Raw genomic sequence first — 20,005 nt, 5'->3', positions numbered from 1 at the left:
ATATATGGTGTATATGGTGATGTTCTGTATTTGACAGCTTCAGCCAAATGTCTACAGTCTTTGAATACTGTTTATTACTGTGCTCTGAGGAGTGTCACTGGTTGTAGCTGCCTCACTCATCATTGTGAACTCTATGCCAAATCTTGCTGGCCTTCTCTGAGTGCTCGCAGGTACATGCACTGGCTGACTCTAATTTACAAGGCTCTTCTTGGCTTAGTTCCATCTTATTTATCTACTCTCCTTCAAAGAACTGAGAGACATTATGCTGTGCGCTCCAGCAACATTGTTCATCTGCTTGTTCCTCATGTCAGGACTGAATTAGCTAAAAGGGCGTTCAGTTTTACTTCCCCCTCTGCATGGAATACACTACTGCAGTGGTACTCAACCTTACTCTACCAAAGAGCCACATTGTCTAAAAAATACTTTAGCGAGAGCCACAATCCAAACGCTAGCCATCAGCTTAAAACCTTGTATCTCATTTTTCATGTTTTGATTTGTTTTTATAAATCAGTGCTATTGGTCACCCTTTACATCAGTCAGTAGGGTTTAACCAATTTTAAATCAATTAAATATGTCAAAAGATACATTTTTTTTCATTCCCTGAAAAGTGGTCATTTTCAGTGGTGGGTAGCGTACACAGTTACAGCACTCAAGTCAAAGTACTGTTACTTAGCAATAATAAGTAAAAGTAAAAGTACTCATAAAAATAAGTACCTTATTACGAAACTACTCAAGTAGTGAGTGACTTTATTCTGAGCAATTTATTTAAATGTATTGCATTACAACGCATTATTCAGGGGTAGTAATTGTCATGAATAAAGTTGCAAAAAGTAAGAGAAATAAAAAAAAACCTTAATACATAAAGCAGCAGTCAAGTTATGTTTGTTAATGACAATTATGGGATGAAAAATTCAATATAATGACAGAAAACAGACTCTTTGTCATTATAGTTATCTTATTTCTACATGAGGATTTTAATCTCATATACAGTTCTTACCTTTTAATCACATTATATTTATTTTATCATGTATTGATTTTTGGCTCATGTTTATGAAATTCATCTTATGAACTGGCCTCATTTCTGACTTTTTGCCCTTTTTTGTTTCATTTTCACTTTTTGGCTCCAATATATGAATTTTTATCCTGATTATCACTGAACAAATTTGGAAAGATAAATTGAAACTTATCAAAACCAGACAACTTTGGTCCACTAGCCCCACATTATAACCATGTTAGGTATAATCACTGATATCAGAGACATGCCACACACACGATAATAGTTTCACCTACGACCTAACATAAGTTTAAACCTGGAGTTTGTGTTTGTTGGCTGTTAAACTTAATGACCCTGGAAACCCCTGAGTCTCCCCCATGGCATTATGGTTTGGCCCATACTGGAACATTACTGTTGACTAGTTTTTTCCCTAAAAATTTGACTGACTTTACCAAAAAATTATGCTTGTTTCAGCGTTTCCTTAAACCACAATAGTATGCTGATTAATGAACTTATCAGAAATGTAAAGCATCAGGTACAGTGGGACATGGAAAATAGACAAATAAGTCTGCATGACTAAAACATAAAGTTAAATATAAGTTAAAATCCTGCTGCAAGAGAAGTTTTACTTTCCTTAGTTTATTGATTGAAATGACTTAGAAAAACAGCTCAGCTTAAGAAAATTGATAGTGATGCTGTGTTTGATATTTTATTTTCCTAATTTCTTGGCATTTAAAAATTGTGTATTCAGCTGCTTTCACTGGTAAAGGGTCGAGAGAAACTATACTGCCTGATGAGTTTTCTGTCTTCATCAGCAGATTATTTTACATTTATTTTGGTGAGCACTATGAAAGATGTACGTTGGGTTTTATTTTGAAATGTACATGACTTCCTGTTTAATGTTTTGATTTGCGACACACTTTACAAAGGTCAAAGGTAGTCTTGAGCCTGGAGGGACAGTTCAGGGCCTGTGCCCTTTTCTGTCCATGGTAGGGTTGAGATTCTGGTTGAAGAAGAGGGAGGCAGAGGACTCGAGAGGATGAGACACATGTGGGTACCAAGGGAAAAAAAAAAGAAGAGGAGAGAGAGAGAGAAAAATAGAGAGCGAGAGAGAGATAGGGAGAGAGAGAGAGGGTGGGGATGTTGAGGGATGCTTGTTTTTTTTTTTTTTTTTTTGAGTAAATGTGAATGTGAATGATCAGAGTGTGTGCATGCTGTGTAATGTGTGGTGTGGTATTGTATGGTGTTGTGTAGTGTTGTTTAGTGTAAGTTCATGTTGTGTGTTGTCTCAGGCAGCAGTGATCAGGGTTATGGAGGGTTGGGAGGCTGGGGGTCTTTAAACTGAAGGATGAGTGACAGAGGGGTGTTGACTGATTGGTGAGCTTCTTTGATGGTTTTCCTGAGGGCAGGGTTTTGTGAGGCAGATGAGATATACTTGATGGCTATTGCTTGGTGTCATTGTTTGATAGTTTTGATGCCGGATATGGAGTGGACGTAGTGGGTGCTGATGAATGGTGGGAATCTGTGGGCCAGTTTCAGTGCTTTGTTCTGGATGGTTTGCAGGCGGTTGAGTTGGTGGTCTGATACGGTGATCCAGGCGGGGGCGGAGTATTCAAACGGGACGGATGTATGCAAGGTAAACTTTGGTTATTGTGGAGGGTGAGGCGCCATGCTTTCCGCAGAGGGCTTTGAGGTGGTTGAGTCTGTTGTTGGCTTTGTGTTCCAGGTTATTGATGTGTTTGGTCCAGGTCATGTTGCTTTGGAAGGTGATACCGAGAAATGTTGCTTCTTTGCTGATGGTTATGGGCTGGTTGTGAAGGGTGAGGTGGATGTTGTTGAACTGTCGGTGTTGGTTTTTGGTGAAGATGACACATTGGGTTTTGACAGGGTTGAGGGTGATTCTCCAGAGGTTTGACCAGTCTTCTATTTCAGTGATGCATTGTTGGAGTTTTGAGGCAGCGAGCTGTGGGGATTTGGATGTGGACCAGTAGCAGAGATCGTCGGCAAACTGTGAGACTTTGGCGATGGTGGGTGGGGGGTAGTAGATGTCGGAAATGTAGATGAGGAAGAGGAGGGGGCTGAGTACTGAACCTTGGGGAACGCCTGCTTGGGGGGTGGGGGGACACACTTTACATCACGTGTGTATTACCTTTATGCTGAGCTGTTGACAATAATACCCAACTGCAGCCGCGGGTACCGTACAAACCACGCCCCCTACAAAACACGCCCACTTGTGCTATTTTCTTAGTTTAAGGTTAACTTAGATCAGTTTAGATCAGCCTTAATTAGCTTCAGGTTAGGTTTAGCATTTGAATTCCACTGGTTAGGGTTAGAATGAATTTATTGTCTGGATTGATGGGGCGTGTTTTGTACGGAGCCTGGTTTGTAGCAGCTGTGGCTGCAGTTAGACCCTTCTCACTGTTGAAGCGGGAAACCATTCATTGTTGTTAACCAAACCCATTGACTTTTTTTTCATACTTTGAGCATTTCAACTCATAATTTTGACTTCTCATGTAATATTTTGATCTTTAAGATTCATAATTCTAGTTTTTAATCCAAATTTTGACCTTTTTAACCAGTTATGCTGTATTTTATCTCATATTTTCAACTCCAAACTTTGACTTCATAATCCCATAGTTCGACCTTTTAGACTCAATTTAAAAATTTGACTTATATTTCGACTTTTAATTTCATTATTAGAATGTTTATTTCATATTTTGACCTTTTAAACTCATGATCTTGAGTTTCTTTCTAATATATTTGCCTTTGGAAAACATTTTTCATTTTCATGTTTTGACCTTTTTGAACAAATAAATTACATTACAGGTTAAATACATTTAACCTTTTAAATGTGAAAATAATTTATCATCAGTGCTAAGTTTGTGTTTTCATATTTTGTCACTGGTGAAATGAGGTTGACAGTTTCTGGTTCAAAGGTGACCCTGTTAGCCCCTCAGGTTAGACCTGAATCCAGAATCCGGCCCCTGCTGTGATTGAGTTTGACACCCCTGCTCTACACTGTAGAAAATAAAGAAAACTTTCAAATAGCGAGGTGTGTCCAAACTTTTTACTGCTGCTGTAAATGTAGAAAAGGCCTCATTTTGGTCAACGCCTACCTTTGAAACTAAAACAAACCATGACAAACATGTGTGTGTATGCAGGTTAGCCGCCATTTACTGCATTATTTAACCTTTTGTAAATGTCTGTAGAGCAGCTGGTCCAATCAATATTGAATAAATTATACTTACTAATAAGATCAGCAAACACTCATTCATAATAGGGATATTATCATATTCATGGCTGTTTATCATCCACAGTCCTTAGCTCGGTTTAAAAGAGCTGAAAGCTCCTCCTTGATATGGGGAAGGGGGTTCCTACTCCGCTCAGTATTAAAATGAGTATCCTGTAGTTGCTGATGGGCTTCCTGAACACATTTATAAGACCAGATCACCACAGCACCGTCCTCATCAGCCTCTGACTAAAACTACAAACTGTATGCAGTGTAAACGACATAAACACAAATCACTGAGTAATGAAGATGTTTCCCTAGAGAGGAAAACACAGTTGATCCTGTTTCTGAGCTTTAAAGCTGTCATGGATCAACATGTTTGACTGATTTCAGCTCTCAGCAGCTAAACCACCAGCAGAGGGCGCTACAGCTCTGTGAATGGCAGCCTTGGTCAGAGTCTTTGTCCATGCTGCTAACAACGGTCCTCATGCAGGATCAGAGCAGAGAGGACTACAGTAGATGGAGCTAGAGCACCAAGAGGGTTGGCGTAAAGTTACAATCCACAGAAGAAGAACATGCCAGTCTTCAGCCTCCAACACGTCCTCAAACACTCTTCATAATGACGTGATCTGAGACGCTGAGGTACTTCGGTTATTCCATCTGAATAGTGAAAATGTCCGGAAGAGGAAAGGGAGGAAAAGGACTCGGTAAAGGAGGCGCCAAGCGTCACCGTAAAGTTCTCCGTGATAACATCCAGGGAATCACCAAGCCCGCTATCCGCCGTCTGGCTCGCCGCGGTGGAGTCAAGCGGATCTCTGGTCTCATCTACGAGGAGACCCGCGGTGTGTTGAAGGTCTTCCTGGAGAACGTCATCCGTGATGCCGTCACCTACACCGAGCACGCCAAGAGGAAGACTGTCACCGCCATGGATGTGGTCTACGCTCTCAAGAGACAGGGACGCACTCTCTACGGATTCGGAGGTTAAACTCACATCTTCACAACTAAACAACCCAACGGCTCTTCTAAGAGCCACACACTTCTACTGAAGGGTACAGTCCTGTGTTTTGATGACTGTTTCTCTACAGAAACTATGACTGTTTGATCACGTCTGTTATCAGGGGGCTAGAGTGTGGTCTATGTAGAGGAATATAAAGACTCAATAACTGTTTTATTTGCGTTTAGTTTGTACCTTTGCTCCAAACATGCATGAGCTCACATTCAAATGGTTGGATCTCTTTATACGGGACTCCAGCAAATCCATGTGTTTACACCATGTGTGTCCTACGCTGATTAAAGGTCTGAAAAACCGAACCAACTACGGAGAAGATCTGAGACAGGACAACAATCACTAGAGAGCAGAGGAGCTGTCCATTTCTCTGCTGCTGAAATCACTATCATTTAAGACGAGACACCAACAGCCCACGATAACCCCGCACCTGTTTGACAGAGACACGTGATTACAGTAAACTCCACTACTAAACTCTAATGTCCGTCTCAGGCGGCAGATCCACGGCTGAGCAGCGCCATAGAGGAACTCACGCTCCCATTGATTACTATGGTGTTCAAAATTTACAAGTCCGAGAAAAACCGCACGGGTGCAACATTACCTGACAGTTTGGTAAAGACACGACTTTCCGTTCTGGAGTGATCTTGTACACATACAAACAAACAAACGAAGAAAGAAAGATGCGGAACCCTCTACATAACCTCCTTAACAAACACCATGTCCTAAAAACAGGCTTCTCAGTTATCTAGCTTGAAAATTTCCCTTTTAATCGTCGTTAGTGCTGTGCTTATAAAAGCAGATTTGTGCTCCACATCCCGAGGTTTGGCTCCTTTCCAGGAGGCCTCTGGGGCGCAGACAGGCCTCTTTTGCATCCAGGACGTAGGAGAATAACATTTGTCTGAGATCTGGGTTCTAGTTTGGCCTCGGGGTGCGATGTAAATATATTTCATCACCAATTAGCCTACCAAACAGAGAGGAACAGAGGAGAGGCAGAGGGCCACGGCCTGCTTTACAGGACAAAGACCCAAATATGTGTTTTCACATCTTTTTAAAGACATGAGCTCAGCACACACTGCAGAGCTGGCGTTTCTCCTTGAAGACGCAAAAACAACCTTTAAATAAACACTGATGAGATTTCACTTTGTTAAATTATGGCCTCTTCTTGTTCCTTATCTAGTTATTTTATTTTTACTATTTAAATGACTTAACTTCTACTCACCTCCATGTGTTTCCATAGAACCTCAATCCATTCAATAGGGAACTATTGTTGATTATAAATGCATGTATAAAATAATGTACATCTACGTCATCAACTCCAAACGACAATCAGACATTTAGCCACCAATCATCAGTACATGAGTAGATTAAGAAACACAGCAAACCAGAAAACTTTGAATGGAGTCATTTTCAGTAGTTTAGATTTCATTGGCAGAGATTGTTGGCTGCGTTTGAGGCTAAATCTCCCAGATTATTCCCACTCACTTTTAGAAGTGAAGCATCTTGAAATAAATAAACTCTTTCCCCTTGGTGTTGGTGAAGTGTTCTTTCCATCTGAAACGGGAAGCGCTCGTAATAACATCACTAAACTACAACACTGGTAAAGAAAAACCTTTCATTGTTCATCAGCTAATGCAGTTGGAGAGATTGAGCTCTTGTAAATGGTGGGTGGTCCTGAAAAGGACTTTTGGTTGGGTTTCCAGACTGAGAGCAGGTTTACTTGGAGCTGGTGTACTTGGTGACGGCCTTGGTGCCCTCAGACACGGCGTGCTTGGCCAGCTCTCCGGGCAGCAGCAGGCGGACGGCGGTCTGGATCTCCCTGGAGGTGATGGTGGAGCGCTTGTTGTAGTGAGCCAGACGGGAGGCCTCCCCGGCGATGCGCTCAAAGATGTCACTCACAAACGAGTTCATGATGCCCATGGCCTTAGAGGAGATCCCGGTGTCAGGGTGGACCTGCTTCAGGACCTTGTACACGTAGATGGCGTAGCTCTCCTTCCTGCTCCTCTTCCTCTTCTTGCCGCTCTTGGTGGCTTTAGAGACGGCTTTCTTGGAGCCCTTCTTCGGTGCTTTCACTGTATCAGGCATGGTGCTGGTCTAACAGACGTGTAAGGTCCGGCCGGACAGCCCCCTCTTTTTTTGTGGTCTTGATGGAAAGCAGAACGCGCTGTTGCTCGGACAGGATTAGCTGAGATTGGAGCGCGTGAGGTGGGGGGAGGCTGAGTCCTGTTCAGGGGGGTCTGCAGGAACTCTGAGCCCATGAAAAGACATCAGCAGCACAAAGAATAGTGATGGGAATTTCAACTCATTAAAGTGATCCGGTTCATTTGGCTTCGTTTGCTCGAAGGAGTCGACTCTTGGCTCCTGAACGGCTCTTTGTTTGCTACAATTTTGGCTTCATTCAATCAGCTAAATGTAGCAAAGTCCTGACTGTGATTACTATGTGTACATATTTGACTGAAATGACTCAGTAGGCTTAGAATGAACACAAACATTGAATGCAGAGGATCAAAGTCTTTAACATGTGGTTTGGAGTAAAACACTGATTTTGTGTCTTCCAGTGAGCAGTAATGGAGTCTTTAGCCAAGCTGTGTGATGTCAAGATATTTCCTTTATTCTGGGCTTTATTTAACAGCAGCAAAAGAGAAAAGAGACACCATCAAACCACTATCCTGTACAACATGAGTCGGCTTTTTAGACTGAGTCGTTTGTGAACGATCACTGACAGGAAAAGCTCGGAGTGTCTCTGTGCTTCAAAGCTTCACCATCAGACAAAAATGCAGTAAAATAATAATAAATCTAAAACACTGAGCTCTGCCTGGTGTGAGTCACTATGGAGGAACAGACAAAATAATGTTGTACACAGTAAAGCCTCCATCAGTGCTGGATTTGATTCTCTATTATTTTAAAGGTCCTGGCTTATGTCAGGATATTGTACATGTCAGATCTCCACCTTAGGACAGAGCTGGATGGCTGCAGTGTGTGTGTTGTTGGTCGAGAGTGTGTGAATGAGCTGTAGTCTAGTTTGAGGGTCAGAAGGTTTGGTTTGAGTGTCAAAGACAGACTTGTTGATGAGAAGACGTCCTGCCATCCAGACATGACAGAGTAGTATAGATGTGAAGGCTGTGGCTCTGCTGTGATGATGTTGTGTCGCTTTGGTGTGAAGAGTTGTAGCGCGTGTGATGAGAGCAGAGATTGTCAAAGTGTGTAAAGTCAGGCTTGGTGTGTCCAGAGATGTGTGTGTGTGTGTGTGTGTGTGTAAAGTGAATAGTTAGGACAGTGTCTCTTTATTTGTGATGTTGGTGGCTCTTAAAAGAGCCGTTGTGTTGTTGGGACCAGGTCTGGTCTGGTCTACTTCTTGGCGGCCTTCTCGGTCTTCTTGGGCAGCAGAACAGCCTGGATGTTGGGCAGCACGCCGCCCTGAGCGATGGTGACTCCTCCCAGCAGCTTGTTGAGCTCCTCGTCGTTGCGGACAGCCAGCTGCAGGTGACGGGGGATGATCCTGGTCTTCTTGTTGTCCCGGGCAGCATTTCCAGCCAGCTCCAGGATCTCAGCGGTCAGGTACTCCAGCACAGCCGCCAGGTAGACGGGGGCTCCGGCTCCCACACGCTGGGCATAGTTCCCTTTGCGGAGCAGCCTGTGGACACGACCGACCGGGAACTGGAGCCCGGCACGGGAGGATCGGGACTTTGCCTTGGCTCTGGCCTTTCCGCCTGTCTTGCCTCTTCCGCTCATCTTGGCTCTCTTTCTAGAGTGTGGACTCAGAGAAATGATGTCTGAGAGCGGACTCAGCCTGTCTTTATCTCCGCGGAGTTCCCGCGCCTTTTCCTGCCGGGCTAATGACAAAAGAGGCTTCCAGCAGAGCAGCGGAGGGAGGGCGGCCCTCAGCTCACTTTTGGCGGACAGTTTGAAGGCTGTTCTTCCCTCCAAGCAGCCTGTGGACACTGAGGCGGGGGCTGAGCCCCCCTCCTCTTCTGTCCTGTCCAGCGGGGCTGAGCTCCAGGAGCCCGTCACCAATCAGAGTCCGGAGGTCTGAAGCAGCGTCACATTTCACAGCCTCTCCTCCTTTAAGAGCAGCTCGTCTCCGCTCTCCAACACAAACTTCCTCCTGCTCACAGAGAGACATGGCTAGAACCAAGCAGACCGCTCGTAAATCCACCGGAGGCAAAGCCCCCAGGAAGCAGCTGGCCACCAAGGCTGCCCGCAAGAGCGCCCCGGCCACCGGCGGCGTCAAGAAGCCCCACCGTTACAGGCCCGGTACCGTGGCCCTCAGAGAGATCCGCCGCTACCAGAAATCCACCGAGTTGCTCATCCGCAAGCTGCCCTTCCAGCGCCTGGTCCGAGAGATCGCTCAGGACTTCAAGACCGACCTGCGCTTCCAGAGCTCGGCCGTCATGGCTCTGCAGGAGGCCTCAGAGGCTTACCTGGTCGGCCTCTTTGAGGACACCAACCTGTGCGCCATCCACGCCAAGAGGGTCACCATCATGCCCAAAGACATCCAGCTGGCCCGCAGGATCCGTGGAGAGAGAGCCTAAACCGTCCCATCAACAATCCTGAACCACAACGGCTCTTTTAAGAGCCACCACTCTGTTACTCAAAGAGTCTCTCCTAACTCTCAGACCACTGTTGGTGTTTTAGAAAGTGGTTTTTAACGTGATGCCCGATTCTCTCCACAAAAGAAGCCATAGCAAAGATATGGCACGAATAAACTCGATCCACACCACAGACCTACACGTGAGCTCACCTCACGTAGGTGGGGTGTAAATACCTAACGAGGTGAGGAATAATTAAGTCATAAGAGACACAGCACAGGTAGATGTATTGTTGTTCAGTTTTAGATCTGATGTCAATATTTGGGCTGAATGAGTGTAGATGTGGAGCTGTCCTTGGTGCTGAAGACTGATCCTGACAGCAGTCAGAGAGAGAGAGGCAGAGATAGGCTCACTGTGATCAGCTGATTCTGAGCTAACCTCCTGTATATTCTGACTGACTGTTGACTTGATATTCTATTTCTTTGGACAGTTGTTGGAAGGTTTTCTGTGGATAAAACATGAGCAGAAAAGAAAAGAATTGAGTTATTTTTCTCGTGTGCGTGCGTGTGTGTGTGTGTGTGTGTGTGTGTGTGTGTGGTTAATGTTGCTGTGCTGTAATAAACACGTTGTTTGGTTGATCTGTTGCTCATTCATCCACCAACTCAGTCTCCAAGGCTTCACAAGTTTACAGTCTAAAACTGAAAGGAGGAATCCTCAGCTGACCAGTGCTGCCACCATGTTTAGTCATTTTTAGACAAATGTGGAGCCTTTAGACTTTATTGAGTGGATCCAGTGAAAAACAAGTAAAAACACTCAATTTGTTGATCCAGGGTTCATCCACAATTTAAATATTCAAGACTTTTGAAGAACTTTAGAAGACCTCAATGTAGAAAAAAGTTCAGACCGCTTATTGAAGGAAATGGTTGAAAATGAGTACAGCGGAGCTGCTGGTGAAATACACTGTTTATGAAATGTTAGATGGTAAAGGACAGAAATATTGAAGTCATTAACACCAACACTGGATGACTTTTGGCACATTGAATACTTCTATTCAGCCAATATACAGCAGAGTGATTTTATCATGTTGATACTGTTTAACAGCTTCAAGATGATTCAGAACAAGACAAAAAAGAATGAATCAAATCAATTCAGCCAGAAGATGAAGATCAGATAAAGGCACGTCTTTGTCACAGTTCCTCCAAAAATGTAAGACCTCTCACTGCTAAAAGAAGACTTTTGAAGACTTTTGTGGCCTTCAGTGTCCAAAGTCTAACTTAAGACTTCTCAAGAGTCCACAGGAACCCTGTTGGTCATTTATCAGCCCCTCTGTGGTTCAACAATCAGGATTATTTAGAAGATCTTTAAACAGAAGAACATAGAAACAGACTTTTCAACCATATTTCTCCCTTTTTTTCCACTTGAGGGCATTTTTTAAAAATCATTTTTCAGATTGTGTTCAGGAGGGTTTTTTTTTTTAGTAATTTTTAGGGCTGTCAAAATTGACGAGTTAATGCAGATTAATCCACCATTATGATTAATCTGATTAAAAATTGTAACTCAATTAACCCATCTACAGCGCAGAATGACTCAAAATCCCTGAAACGTCTCTGCCAATGCATTTTGGGCAGTTTGTTCAAGTAGGGTTACCGTCGAGCATGCCGCTGCACATGCGTAAATGGAGCGTTGATCCGGTAGCGACCAACCAACTCAATAAGGAAGACGCTAAACAGCACATCGCTCCTCTGGATGGGAAATCTGAGTACAAATAAAACAAGACGGGACAGTGTTCTTTCTTGAGTCTGTTTGCTTATGCAAAATGAAACGAGATTAATAAAGATTAAAAATGAATGATATTAAATCATGATTAATCTAAATTAATCCACAGCAACACTGTGATTAATCTGATGAAAAATTTTAATCGTTTGACAGCACTAGTAATTTCTGATCATGTTGATGAGATAGAGGTATCAAAAAAGTTTGTATCAAATATGATTCAACAGGCTTTAAGGGGTTAAACTTTGAACTGAAAACTGAAAAAGCAAACAATCTCAACATTTTAGATGATTTAATGAGCCTTGATATTTTCTTTAGCAATGAGTTTAAATCAGACTTTAATAGACTTTAAACATCTTAACTTACAAAACTAAAAAATGAATGAATATTTATTTTTATTAAATTTTGTTCAGTATGTTCAACAACACGTTAGTAAAAGACCTGACTGGTTAATGGCTATTTAATCTGAAAAATGTTCAGGGAAATCAATGTAGAAAAAGAGAAGATAAAAAGTGAGACATTTATTTATTTATCTCTTTTTTGGGGGGGGGGGGTTAAAAGACAGATAAGTGATATTCAAGAGGTGGTGAGTATTTTATTTTCAAAGTCTCTTGTATTGTGTATGAATTTCTCCCCCAAATGAATCAGAATAAATGTGTGAAAATATAACACTGTGTTTGTTTTCATTTGGCATATAGACACCATAAATATGACTCAGCATATATTTATTTAAAAACAGATTTATTTTTATACAGTCACAGAATTTTCATTATTAATATTTAATAAAATTCAATTAATTTTTTAGTGTTAATTGATCAACCTAATTGCCATCTATTTGTGCATAAAATGGGAATGTAGTAAGAGGTTGATATGATAGATTTATTTTGTAGGTTGAATGTTTTTCCTGTTTGTTTATTTGTCATGAATCATGTGAAACAACATGCCAACTCTCTTTTTTGTCCTGTTTTTAACCTGCTCCATTCTGAATGAAGAATTTCAAATCAATGTAAAGAAGAGAAATGAGAAGAAAAGAGAAAACTTAGTTGTCCTCCGTCCTCTTTTGTCACCTTCAACCTTTCAAGGTCAGACAAACCTGCAGTAAAGCCTGAAGAAGTGACAGGAACACTGATGGAAATCAACAAACAACAACATCTTCACTTGATATCTCCTGCTAGTTTGACTGAAGGGCTGAAACAATGAAGCTCATCTTCACAGCAGTGATGACATTACCCAGGCCAGATAAATCAACACATTGTGATCCAGTAGAAGTAGTTGATGTTGTCATGAATGACACGGTGGGCTCGGTGTCTCTTCTATCAGAGCCAGCAACCTAAAAACCTGAAGGATTCTTTGCTCAGTGCTCAGCTGCTATGAAGCCTGGCCTCGTCCTCATCAGTGTGTTTGCTGCTCTCTGAAAAAGTTGATTTCATGCTCAAACAAAGTCAAACAGATGACTGCTTTAGTTTGGTGTCCATCAATAAACGTGTGACTCAGCACCAACATTCATTTCCACTCAGCTTTGACACATTTGAGATGATTTTAGGAGCCAAACGAGGAGGAGAAGCTGCCAGCAGTGACAGCGTGAGGATGAGTGTGTGACTTTTGGAGTGTGTGTGAAGAAAAGGAAGAGAAGCTGAGAGCTAAACCTGAGTTCAATGTGAAGAGAAACAAGTCCGCTATCTGCTCCCTTCACTGCCAGCCTTCAGAGCGTCTCCCACCTTTAGTTTGAGCACTTTTAGCGGGGAGCAGAAAACACAAGTGGACCTGTTTAAGACCGGACAGAGGAGCCGCGAGCGCCATTGAGTCTCTACGGCTCTCATGGTGGCTTTAAGTGCAGCCTCCCGCTCTGGATTTTCTATCTCTCCTCTCTGAGTGTGTGTGATCTCTCGTGTTGTGAACACATCTCATCTAAACCATGGCAGAAGAAGCTCCAGCAGCTCCAGCCGCCTGGCTAAAGCGGCCAAGAAGAAGACTTCCAAGGCCAAGAAGAGCGGGCCCAGCGTCAGCGAGCTCATCCTGAAAACTGTGGCCGCGTCCAAGGAGCGGAGCGGGGTGTCCCTGGCTGCTCTCAAGAAGGCTCTGTCTGCCGGAGGCTACGATGTGGACAAGAACAAGGCCCGCGTCAAGACCGCCGTCAAGAGCTTGGTGGCCAAGGGAGCCCTGACTCAGGTCAAGGGGGCCGGAGCCTCTGGATCCTTCAAGATCAGCAAGAAGGCAGCGGAGCCCAAGAAGGCAGCCAAGAAGAAAGCCCCTGCTAAAGCCAAGAAGCCCGCAGCAAAGAAGCCCGCAGCGGCCAAGAAGCCCAAGAAAGCGGCAGCTAAGAAACCAGCAGCTGCTGCTAAGAAGTCTCCCAAGAAGGCCGCTAAGAAACCTAAAGCAGCGCCCAAGAAAGCAGCCAAGAGCCCCAAGAAGGCAGCACCCAAGAAGACAGCACCCAAGAAGACAGCACCCAAGAAGGCCCCCAAAGCCAAGAAAGCACCAGCAAAGAAAGCTGCCAAGCCCAAAGCCAAGAAGGCAGCACCCAAGAAGAAGTGAGCTGTTTGCACTCAAACACACACAAAACAAACAAAGGCTCTTTTAAGAGCCACACACAACAGCAAAGAGCACAATCCACACAAAACACACTCAATATGCTACATGTCCTTCAGGCGTGTAAGGGAACGATCAAAACAATCACAATCACAATCACACAAACACAACACTCCACAACAACACTAGCTGGACCTCTTTAAAAACACTCCAACATTCACAATGCACATCCTCATTACGGTGAACAACACATTCAACAAACTCATTACCTTCTTTAACTCACAACAATTATCACGAGCTCCATTACTCAGCTTCAATCCTGGACACTCAAACGGACTTCACACTCTCTCACATACTTTTATTACAATCTTCAAGGCCTTTCCCGCTCAGACTCAGCGATCATCAAACACACAGCAGAGGTCGGGAGCTCACATCACAGTCTACTCAGATCTTGCTGTTGCATGTGTTTCATGGAGACTTGGAGCTGACCCACAGACATCCAAGCCACCATGTTTATCAACATTTACATGACCTATTGATCATCAAAGACTTATCGTCGACCCCTTTCATCTGCTATTGTTCCGCTGCTCGCAGGCATGTCCTCCAATCAGCGCGCGCAGCTCACAATAGGCGGCGGGAGAAATCCTCTCCAGCAGCAGCAACAGAGCCAGAAACCTCCAAATATCACATGTGGAGAATTTTGGGGGATTTAAGTTTCTTTAAATACATACTATTGTGTAAATGTCCCAATATTAGTCGTGTCGCTCTCGTGGATCTTTAACGTGATGGAGTCATGATATGACGTCATCCATGATTTGATCACAAGCTATATGATCTACACCAACATTAATTAAATATATAATTGAGGAGCTACAGGAAGAATTGAGCTCTTAATATATGTGGTGGGTGGTCCTGAAAAGGACCTTTGGTTCGGTTTCCAGACTAAGAGCAGGTTTACTTGGAGCTGGTGTACTTGGTGACGGCCTTGGTGCCCTCAGACACGGCGTGCTTGGCCAGCTCTCCGGGCAGCAGCAGGCGGACGGCGGTCTGGATCTCCCTGGAGGTGATGGTGGAGCGCTTGTTGTAGTGAGCCAGACGGGAGGCCTCCCCGGCGATGCGCTCAAAGATGTCACTCACAAACGAGTTCATGATGCCCATGGCCTTAGAGGAAATCCCGGTGTCAGGGTGGACCTGCTTCAGGACCTTGTACACGTAGATGGCGTAGCTCTCCTTCCTCTTAGTCCTCCTCTTCTTGCCGCTCTTGGTGGCCTTAGAGACGGCTTTCTTGGAGCCCTTCTTCGGTGCTTTCACTGTATCAGGCATGGTGCTGGTCTAACAGACGGATGAGTTTCAGCCGGACGGCCCCCTCTTTTTCTCTCAGTCTTGGTGGGAATCAGAATGCGCTGTTACTCAGACAGGATTGGCTGAGATTGGAGCGCATGAGGCTGAGTAGCAGAGGGGGATGGAGTCCTATTCAGGGGGGTCTGCAGGGACTCTGAGTCCATGAAAAGATAGCAGCAGCACAGAAATTAGCGATGGGAATTTCAGGTCTTTAGAGTGATCCGGCTCATTTGGCTTAGTTTGTTTATAGGAGTCGACTCTTTTCACTCCTAATGGCTCTTTCATTGGTACAATTTTGGCTTCATTCAATCAGCTAAAAGTAGCAACGTCTAGACCAGTGATTGATATCTGAACACTTCTTTTTTGCTGAAATGACTCAGTATGCTCAGAATGAACCCAAACTTTAAATGCAGAGTATTAAAGTCTTTTACATGAGGTTGTGTGTAGCAGTTGTGGTGCATTTATCCAAGCTGTGTGATAGATAATCCCGTCATTGTAGCGTGGTAAACAGAAACAAAAATAGAACAAAACGGTCCAGATAAATTCACCATTCTATCTAAAATGAGTCGGCTGTTCTCACCAGCTCGTTTGCTAATGACACATGAGCAGGAGCAGCAGATCTTAGTGTTGTGTATCTATGTGCTTTAGAAGTTTACTATTGGACCAAATGCAGTAAGTGGTTGTTAGTAGAACACGCAGAAGTCTCCCAGTAAGTCAAAAGTGTAAACCAGTGGCCAACATGAATGATCTCCATAATGAGGCCTTCATCAGTGGTAGTTTTCATATCATTTTCAGAACGGCTCGCTTATGTCAGTATATTATATATCTGCTGCTTTGTTCATTTTAAATGACGTCATTAGTTGTGTGTGTACTCTTTGATTGCTGAGCTGTCTAATAGGCTACTCTCCCACTGGCCGAAAAACCCATTTAAACCCTCTAATGTGTTCTAATCGGCATTTAGACCCGGGTCGACTGACCCGGCAATGGACATGGGTTTTTATCGGCTCCAGTGGGAACATCACACCCGGGTGAACACGGGATGACTTTGGCGTAACGTGCCTACGTTTATATTAGTTTAAGTAATACTTTTATATGACTGCTGTGATCTCTTAGATCCTTTATGTTGTTGCATAGAAACTTTATTTTGTCTGCTGCGTGTTTAAGCCTGAGGAGGCAGGAGTTTAAAGGCAGAAGTTTCACAGTAGGCAGCGCAGTTTAACGGCACATATAAACACAAAAATGCTTTTCTGGCTCACTCTTGTCATAATGAAGATATCTGCTGAAAGCTAGTACTTTTTCGTGAACAAGTCAGGCTTCTACAGCCTTGGATTTCTCATGGTTTGTCACATGAAGCGCGGCAATTAAAAACGCAGCTGGAGAATCTGAGCCTTTTCTAAAAGGTTGTTTGTATTTCCCTTTATCACATGTCTGCTCCTTGGAAATGACTCTATAGTCTTTATTTTAGTTTTCACACGTAAATCTCAGTCTGAAAACTGCCGTCTCCTCCATCAGAAGTTTTCGTGTTAAGACATCAAAAAGATCGATGTTTGCCTAATAATTTCCAAGAAGCATGTAGATGTGAACATTTGAAATAGAAAAATGTTTAGAAAAGGTTCTCCTTAACTTTATTTTGCTGCGCTTAGTAGGAAGTGCTGAGCTTTACTGGATAATCCATGAGAAATTCAAATATGTCAGTAGAACATTAATGATTCTCAGAGGATGTCTTTGTTATAGAAAGACTGGGCTAGAAAAGCAACGTGATGACATCAGCTTGACGCACCAGAGGAAAAAAGAAAAAAGCCACGCAGCTCGTCTGCTGGCTATCAGACCCAGGTCTGCTGGCAATGGGAAAGGAGTCACTTGCCGAGTGTTGGCGGGTTTACCCGCGTTTATAAAACCCGCTTTTACACGCTAATTCTAGAGGGAAAGCGGTGTGAATGAGCAGTAGCCTCGTTGCCATAAGGTTGTGTTGAAGTGAGATGCAGGAGTTGTGGGACCTGTTGACATCCAGACATGAAAGAATTTTGCGGCTATTTTGACATGATGCTGGGTGTGTTTGCAGTGAAGAGTTGTTGAAAGTTTAATGAGACATGAGTTTGTTTGAGTGTAAAATCAGAGCATATGCGTCCAGAGAAGTGTGACTGTGAATAAAGTGAATAATTAAGGAGCTGTCTCTTTAGAGGTGATGTTGGTGGCTCTTAAAAGAGCCGTTGTGTTGTTGGGATCAGGTCTGGTCTGGTCTGGTCTACTTCTTGGCGGCCTTCTCGGTCTTCTTGGGCAGCAGAACAGCCCAGAGAGCTGGCCAAGCACGCCGTGTCTGAGGGCACCAAGGCCGTCAACAAGTACACCAGCTCCAAGTAAACCTGCTCTTAGTCTGGAAACCGAACCAAAGGTCCTTTTCAGGACCACCCACCATTTACAAGAGCTCAATCCCTCGAACTGCTTTAGCTGATGAACGATGAAAGGTTCATTTTACCAGTATTGTAGTTTAGTGCTTTTATCATGAGCGCATCCTGTTTCAGATAGAAAGAAGAACACTTCACCAACATCAAGGGGATAGAGTTATTTTATTGCAAGATTCTTCACTTCTAAAAGTGAGTGGGAATAATCTGGGATATTTAGCCTCAAACGCAGCAAACTCTCTGCCAGTCTCTGCCAATGAAATCCAAACTACTGAAAATGACCCCATTCAAAGATTTTCTTCCTTGTCTGCTGTGTTTCTTCATCTACTCATGTACTGATGATTGGTGGCTAGATGTGTGATTGTTGTTTTCAGTGGATCACGTGGGAAGATTAGAGGATATCTCTGGTGACTGACAATCTCAACACACCTGCACGGTGAGCTCAGTGACGTCATTCGGACACAAAGAAGAATCTGTAAAGATCTCTAAATCGACACTTTTCTCAGGAGTGCACGTGCTGCTTTGCTGTCCTGTTTTCAGGAAATGTTTGTGTAGTTTTGGAGCTTTCCTCTATTTTTTAATCCTTTGCCTTTGAATGAAATGGAGCGGGGTTGTCGTGGGCTGTTACTGTGATGGATTAACAATGAGTGATGTGAGCAGCACAGAGTAATGACAGCTCCTCCTTGATCAGCTGATTGTTGTGTCTGCTAGCGTTGTCCTTAAGCTGTTGACTTTGAATCCAACATCCAGGTGTTTTTTATAGAATCTAAGCCCACGTCAAACAGAATGGGTGAACAGGTTGAGTGTAAGCTGATCCATGTTTGTAATCGTGTGTAAAGTGACTCCCATTCTTTCCAGTCTATGTGGATCTAAAAACGAGTGACTTTTTGTGAAGTGTGCACGCGCTGCTGTGCAGCCTGTTTCAGGACATGGTGTTTGTTTAGTAGTGGAGTTATTTTCCTGTAATCACGTGTCTCTGTCAAACAGGTGCGGGGTTATCGTGGGCTGTTGGTGTCTCGTCTTAAATGATAGTGATTTCAGCAGCAGAGAAATGGACAGCTCCTCTGCTCTCTAGTGATTGTTGTCCTGTCTCAGATCTTTCCATAGTTGGTTCGGTTTTTTTTTCAGACCTCTGTAATCAGCGTAGGACACACATGGTGTAAAAACATGGAGTTGTTGGAGTTCTACATAAAGAGTTCCAACAAACATGCATGAGTGTGAGCTCATGCATGTTTGGAGCAAACGTACAAACTAAACGCAAGCAAAACAGTTATTTAGTCTTTGTATTCCTCTACATAGACCACATTCTAGCCCCCTGATATCACACACAAAAGACAACAGTCTAAGTTTCTGTAGAGAAATAGTCATCAAAACACAGGAATGTGCCCTTCAGTAGAAGTGTGTGGCTCTTAGAAGAGCCGTTGGGTTGTTTAGTTGTGAGGATGTGAGTTTAACCTCCGAATCCGTAGAGAGTGCGTCCCTGTCTCTTGAGAGCGTAGACCACATCCATGGCGGTGACAGTCTTCCTCTTGGCGTGCTCGGTGTAGGTGACGGCATCACGGATGACGTTCTCCAGGAAGACCTTCAACACACCGCGGGTCTCCTCGTAGATGAGACCGGAGATCCGCTTGACTCCACCGCGGCGAGCCAGACGGCGGATAGCGGGCTTGGTGATTCCCTGGATGTTATCACGGAGAACTTTACGGTGACGCTTGGCGCCTCCTTTACCGAGTCCTTTTCCTCCCTTTCCTCTTCCGGACATTTTCGATATTTAGATGAAATAAACGAAGTAACTCAGCAGCAGCAGTGACGTGGTTCCTGTAGGGTCAGCTCAGGACCAGCAGTCCTATTCAGTCCCAGTTCTCAGCTTGAGCAGGTCCAGGGTCCGGGGGGTGGGGGTGGCAAAGGAGGTAGCCTGGTTAATTTGACCCCTTTTTTATTTTTTATTTATTTTTTTTTTAATTTTTCCCATTTTCGATTTTTCTACTTTTTATATGTTTTTCACTTTTATTCACCCTTATATATTCTATTTTTTTTCTTTTTTGGGTGGTTTTATGTTTTCTGTGAATCTTGTTCCTCTTGTTGGAGAGAATTAAAACATTCTTAAAATTCAAGACTCAATGATAAAAGACTACTATGTCAGATTTCTTAAAACTCCTAAAATGATCATATAAGTTTGAATAAAAACAACCAGAAATTAAAAAA

At 43.5% G+C, this 20,005-nt stretch overlaps 6 protein-coding genes and 1 pseudogene across 6 annotated transcripts; 3 read left to right on the top strand and 4 right to left on the bottom strand.

Moving 5' to 3' along the window:
• The first annotated feature begins 4,850 nt into the window (after nt 1-4,850).
• LOC121519734 (histone H4) lies at nt 4,851-6,188 on the top strand. Its single transcript, XM_041802627.1, has one exon. The coding sequence runs from the start codon at nt 4,897-4,899 to the stop codon at nt 5,206-5,208; it is 312 nt and encodes a 103-aa protein (XP_041658561.1). The 5' UTR covers nt 4,851-4,896; the 3' UTR covers nt 5,209-6,188.
• A 639-nt stretch (nt 6,189-6,827) lies between these two features.
• LOC121519167 (histone H2B type 1-O-like) lies at nt 6,828-7,311 on the bottom strand. Its single transcript, XM_041802027.1, has one exon. The coding sequence runs from the start codon at nt 7,309-7,311 to the stop codon at nt 6,943-6,945; it is 369 nt and encodes a 122-aa protein (XP_041657961.1). The 3' UTR covers nt 6,828-6,942.
• Nucleotides 7,312-8,561: 1,250 nt separating this feature from the next.
• Nucleotides 8,562-9,190, bottom strand: LOC121519889 (histone H2A-like). Its single transcript, XM_041803022.1, has one exon. The coding sequence runs from the start codon at nt 8,956-8,958 to the stop codon at nt 8,575-8,577; it is 384 nt and encodes a 127-aa protein (XP_041658956.1). The 5' UTR covers nt 8,959-9,190; the 3' UTR covers nt 8,562-8,574.
• Nucleotides 9,191-9,203: 13 nt separating this feature from the next.
• LOC121518649 (histone H3) lies at nt 9,204-9,771 on the top strand. Its single transcript, XM_041801147.1, has one exon. The coding sequence runs from the start codon at nt 9,348-9,350 to the stop codon at nt 9,756-9,758; it is 411 nt and encodes a 136-aa protein (XP_041657081.1). The 5' UTR covers nt 9,204-9,347; the 3' UTR covers nt 9,759-9,771.
• A 3,672-nt stretch (nt 9,772-13,443) lies between these two features.
• LOC121518267 lies at nt 13,444-14,063 on the top strand (annotated as a pseudogene).
• Nucleotides 14,064-14,992: 929 nt separating this feature from the next.
• Nucleotides 14,993-15,382, bottom strand: LOC121519083 (histone H2B type 1-O-like). Its single transcript, XM_041801907.1, has one exon. The coding sequence runs from the start codon at nt 15,378-15,380 to the stop codon at nt 15,012-15,014; it is 369 nt and encodes a 122-aa protein (XP_041657841.1). The 5' UTR covers nt 15,381-15,382; the 3' UTR covers nt 14,993-15,011.
• Nucleotides 15,383-19,183: 3,801 nt separating this feature from the next.
• On the bottom strand, nt 19,184-19,571 carry LOC121519969 (histone H4). The gene has a single exon (XM_041803152.1). It carries the CDS (start codon nt 19,560-19,562, stop codon nt 19,251-19,253), a length of 312 nt encoding a protein of 103 aa, XP_041659086.1. The 5' UTR covers nt 19,563-19,571; the 3' UTR covers nt 19,184-19,250.
• Nucleotides 19,572-20,005: the final 434 nt, after the last annotated feature.

The sequence above is a fragment of the Cheilinus undulatus genome, linkage group 1 (assembly GCF_018320785.1).
Source record: "Cheilinus undulatus linkage group 1, ASM1832078v1, whole genome shotgun sequence".
NCBI lineage: Eukaryota > Metazoa > Chordata > Actinopteri > Labriformes > Labridae > Cheilinus > Cheilinus undulatus.
This window is presented reverse-complemented; position numbering and strand designations above follow the sequence as displayed.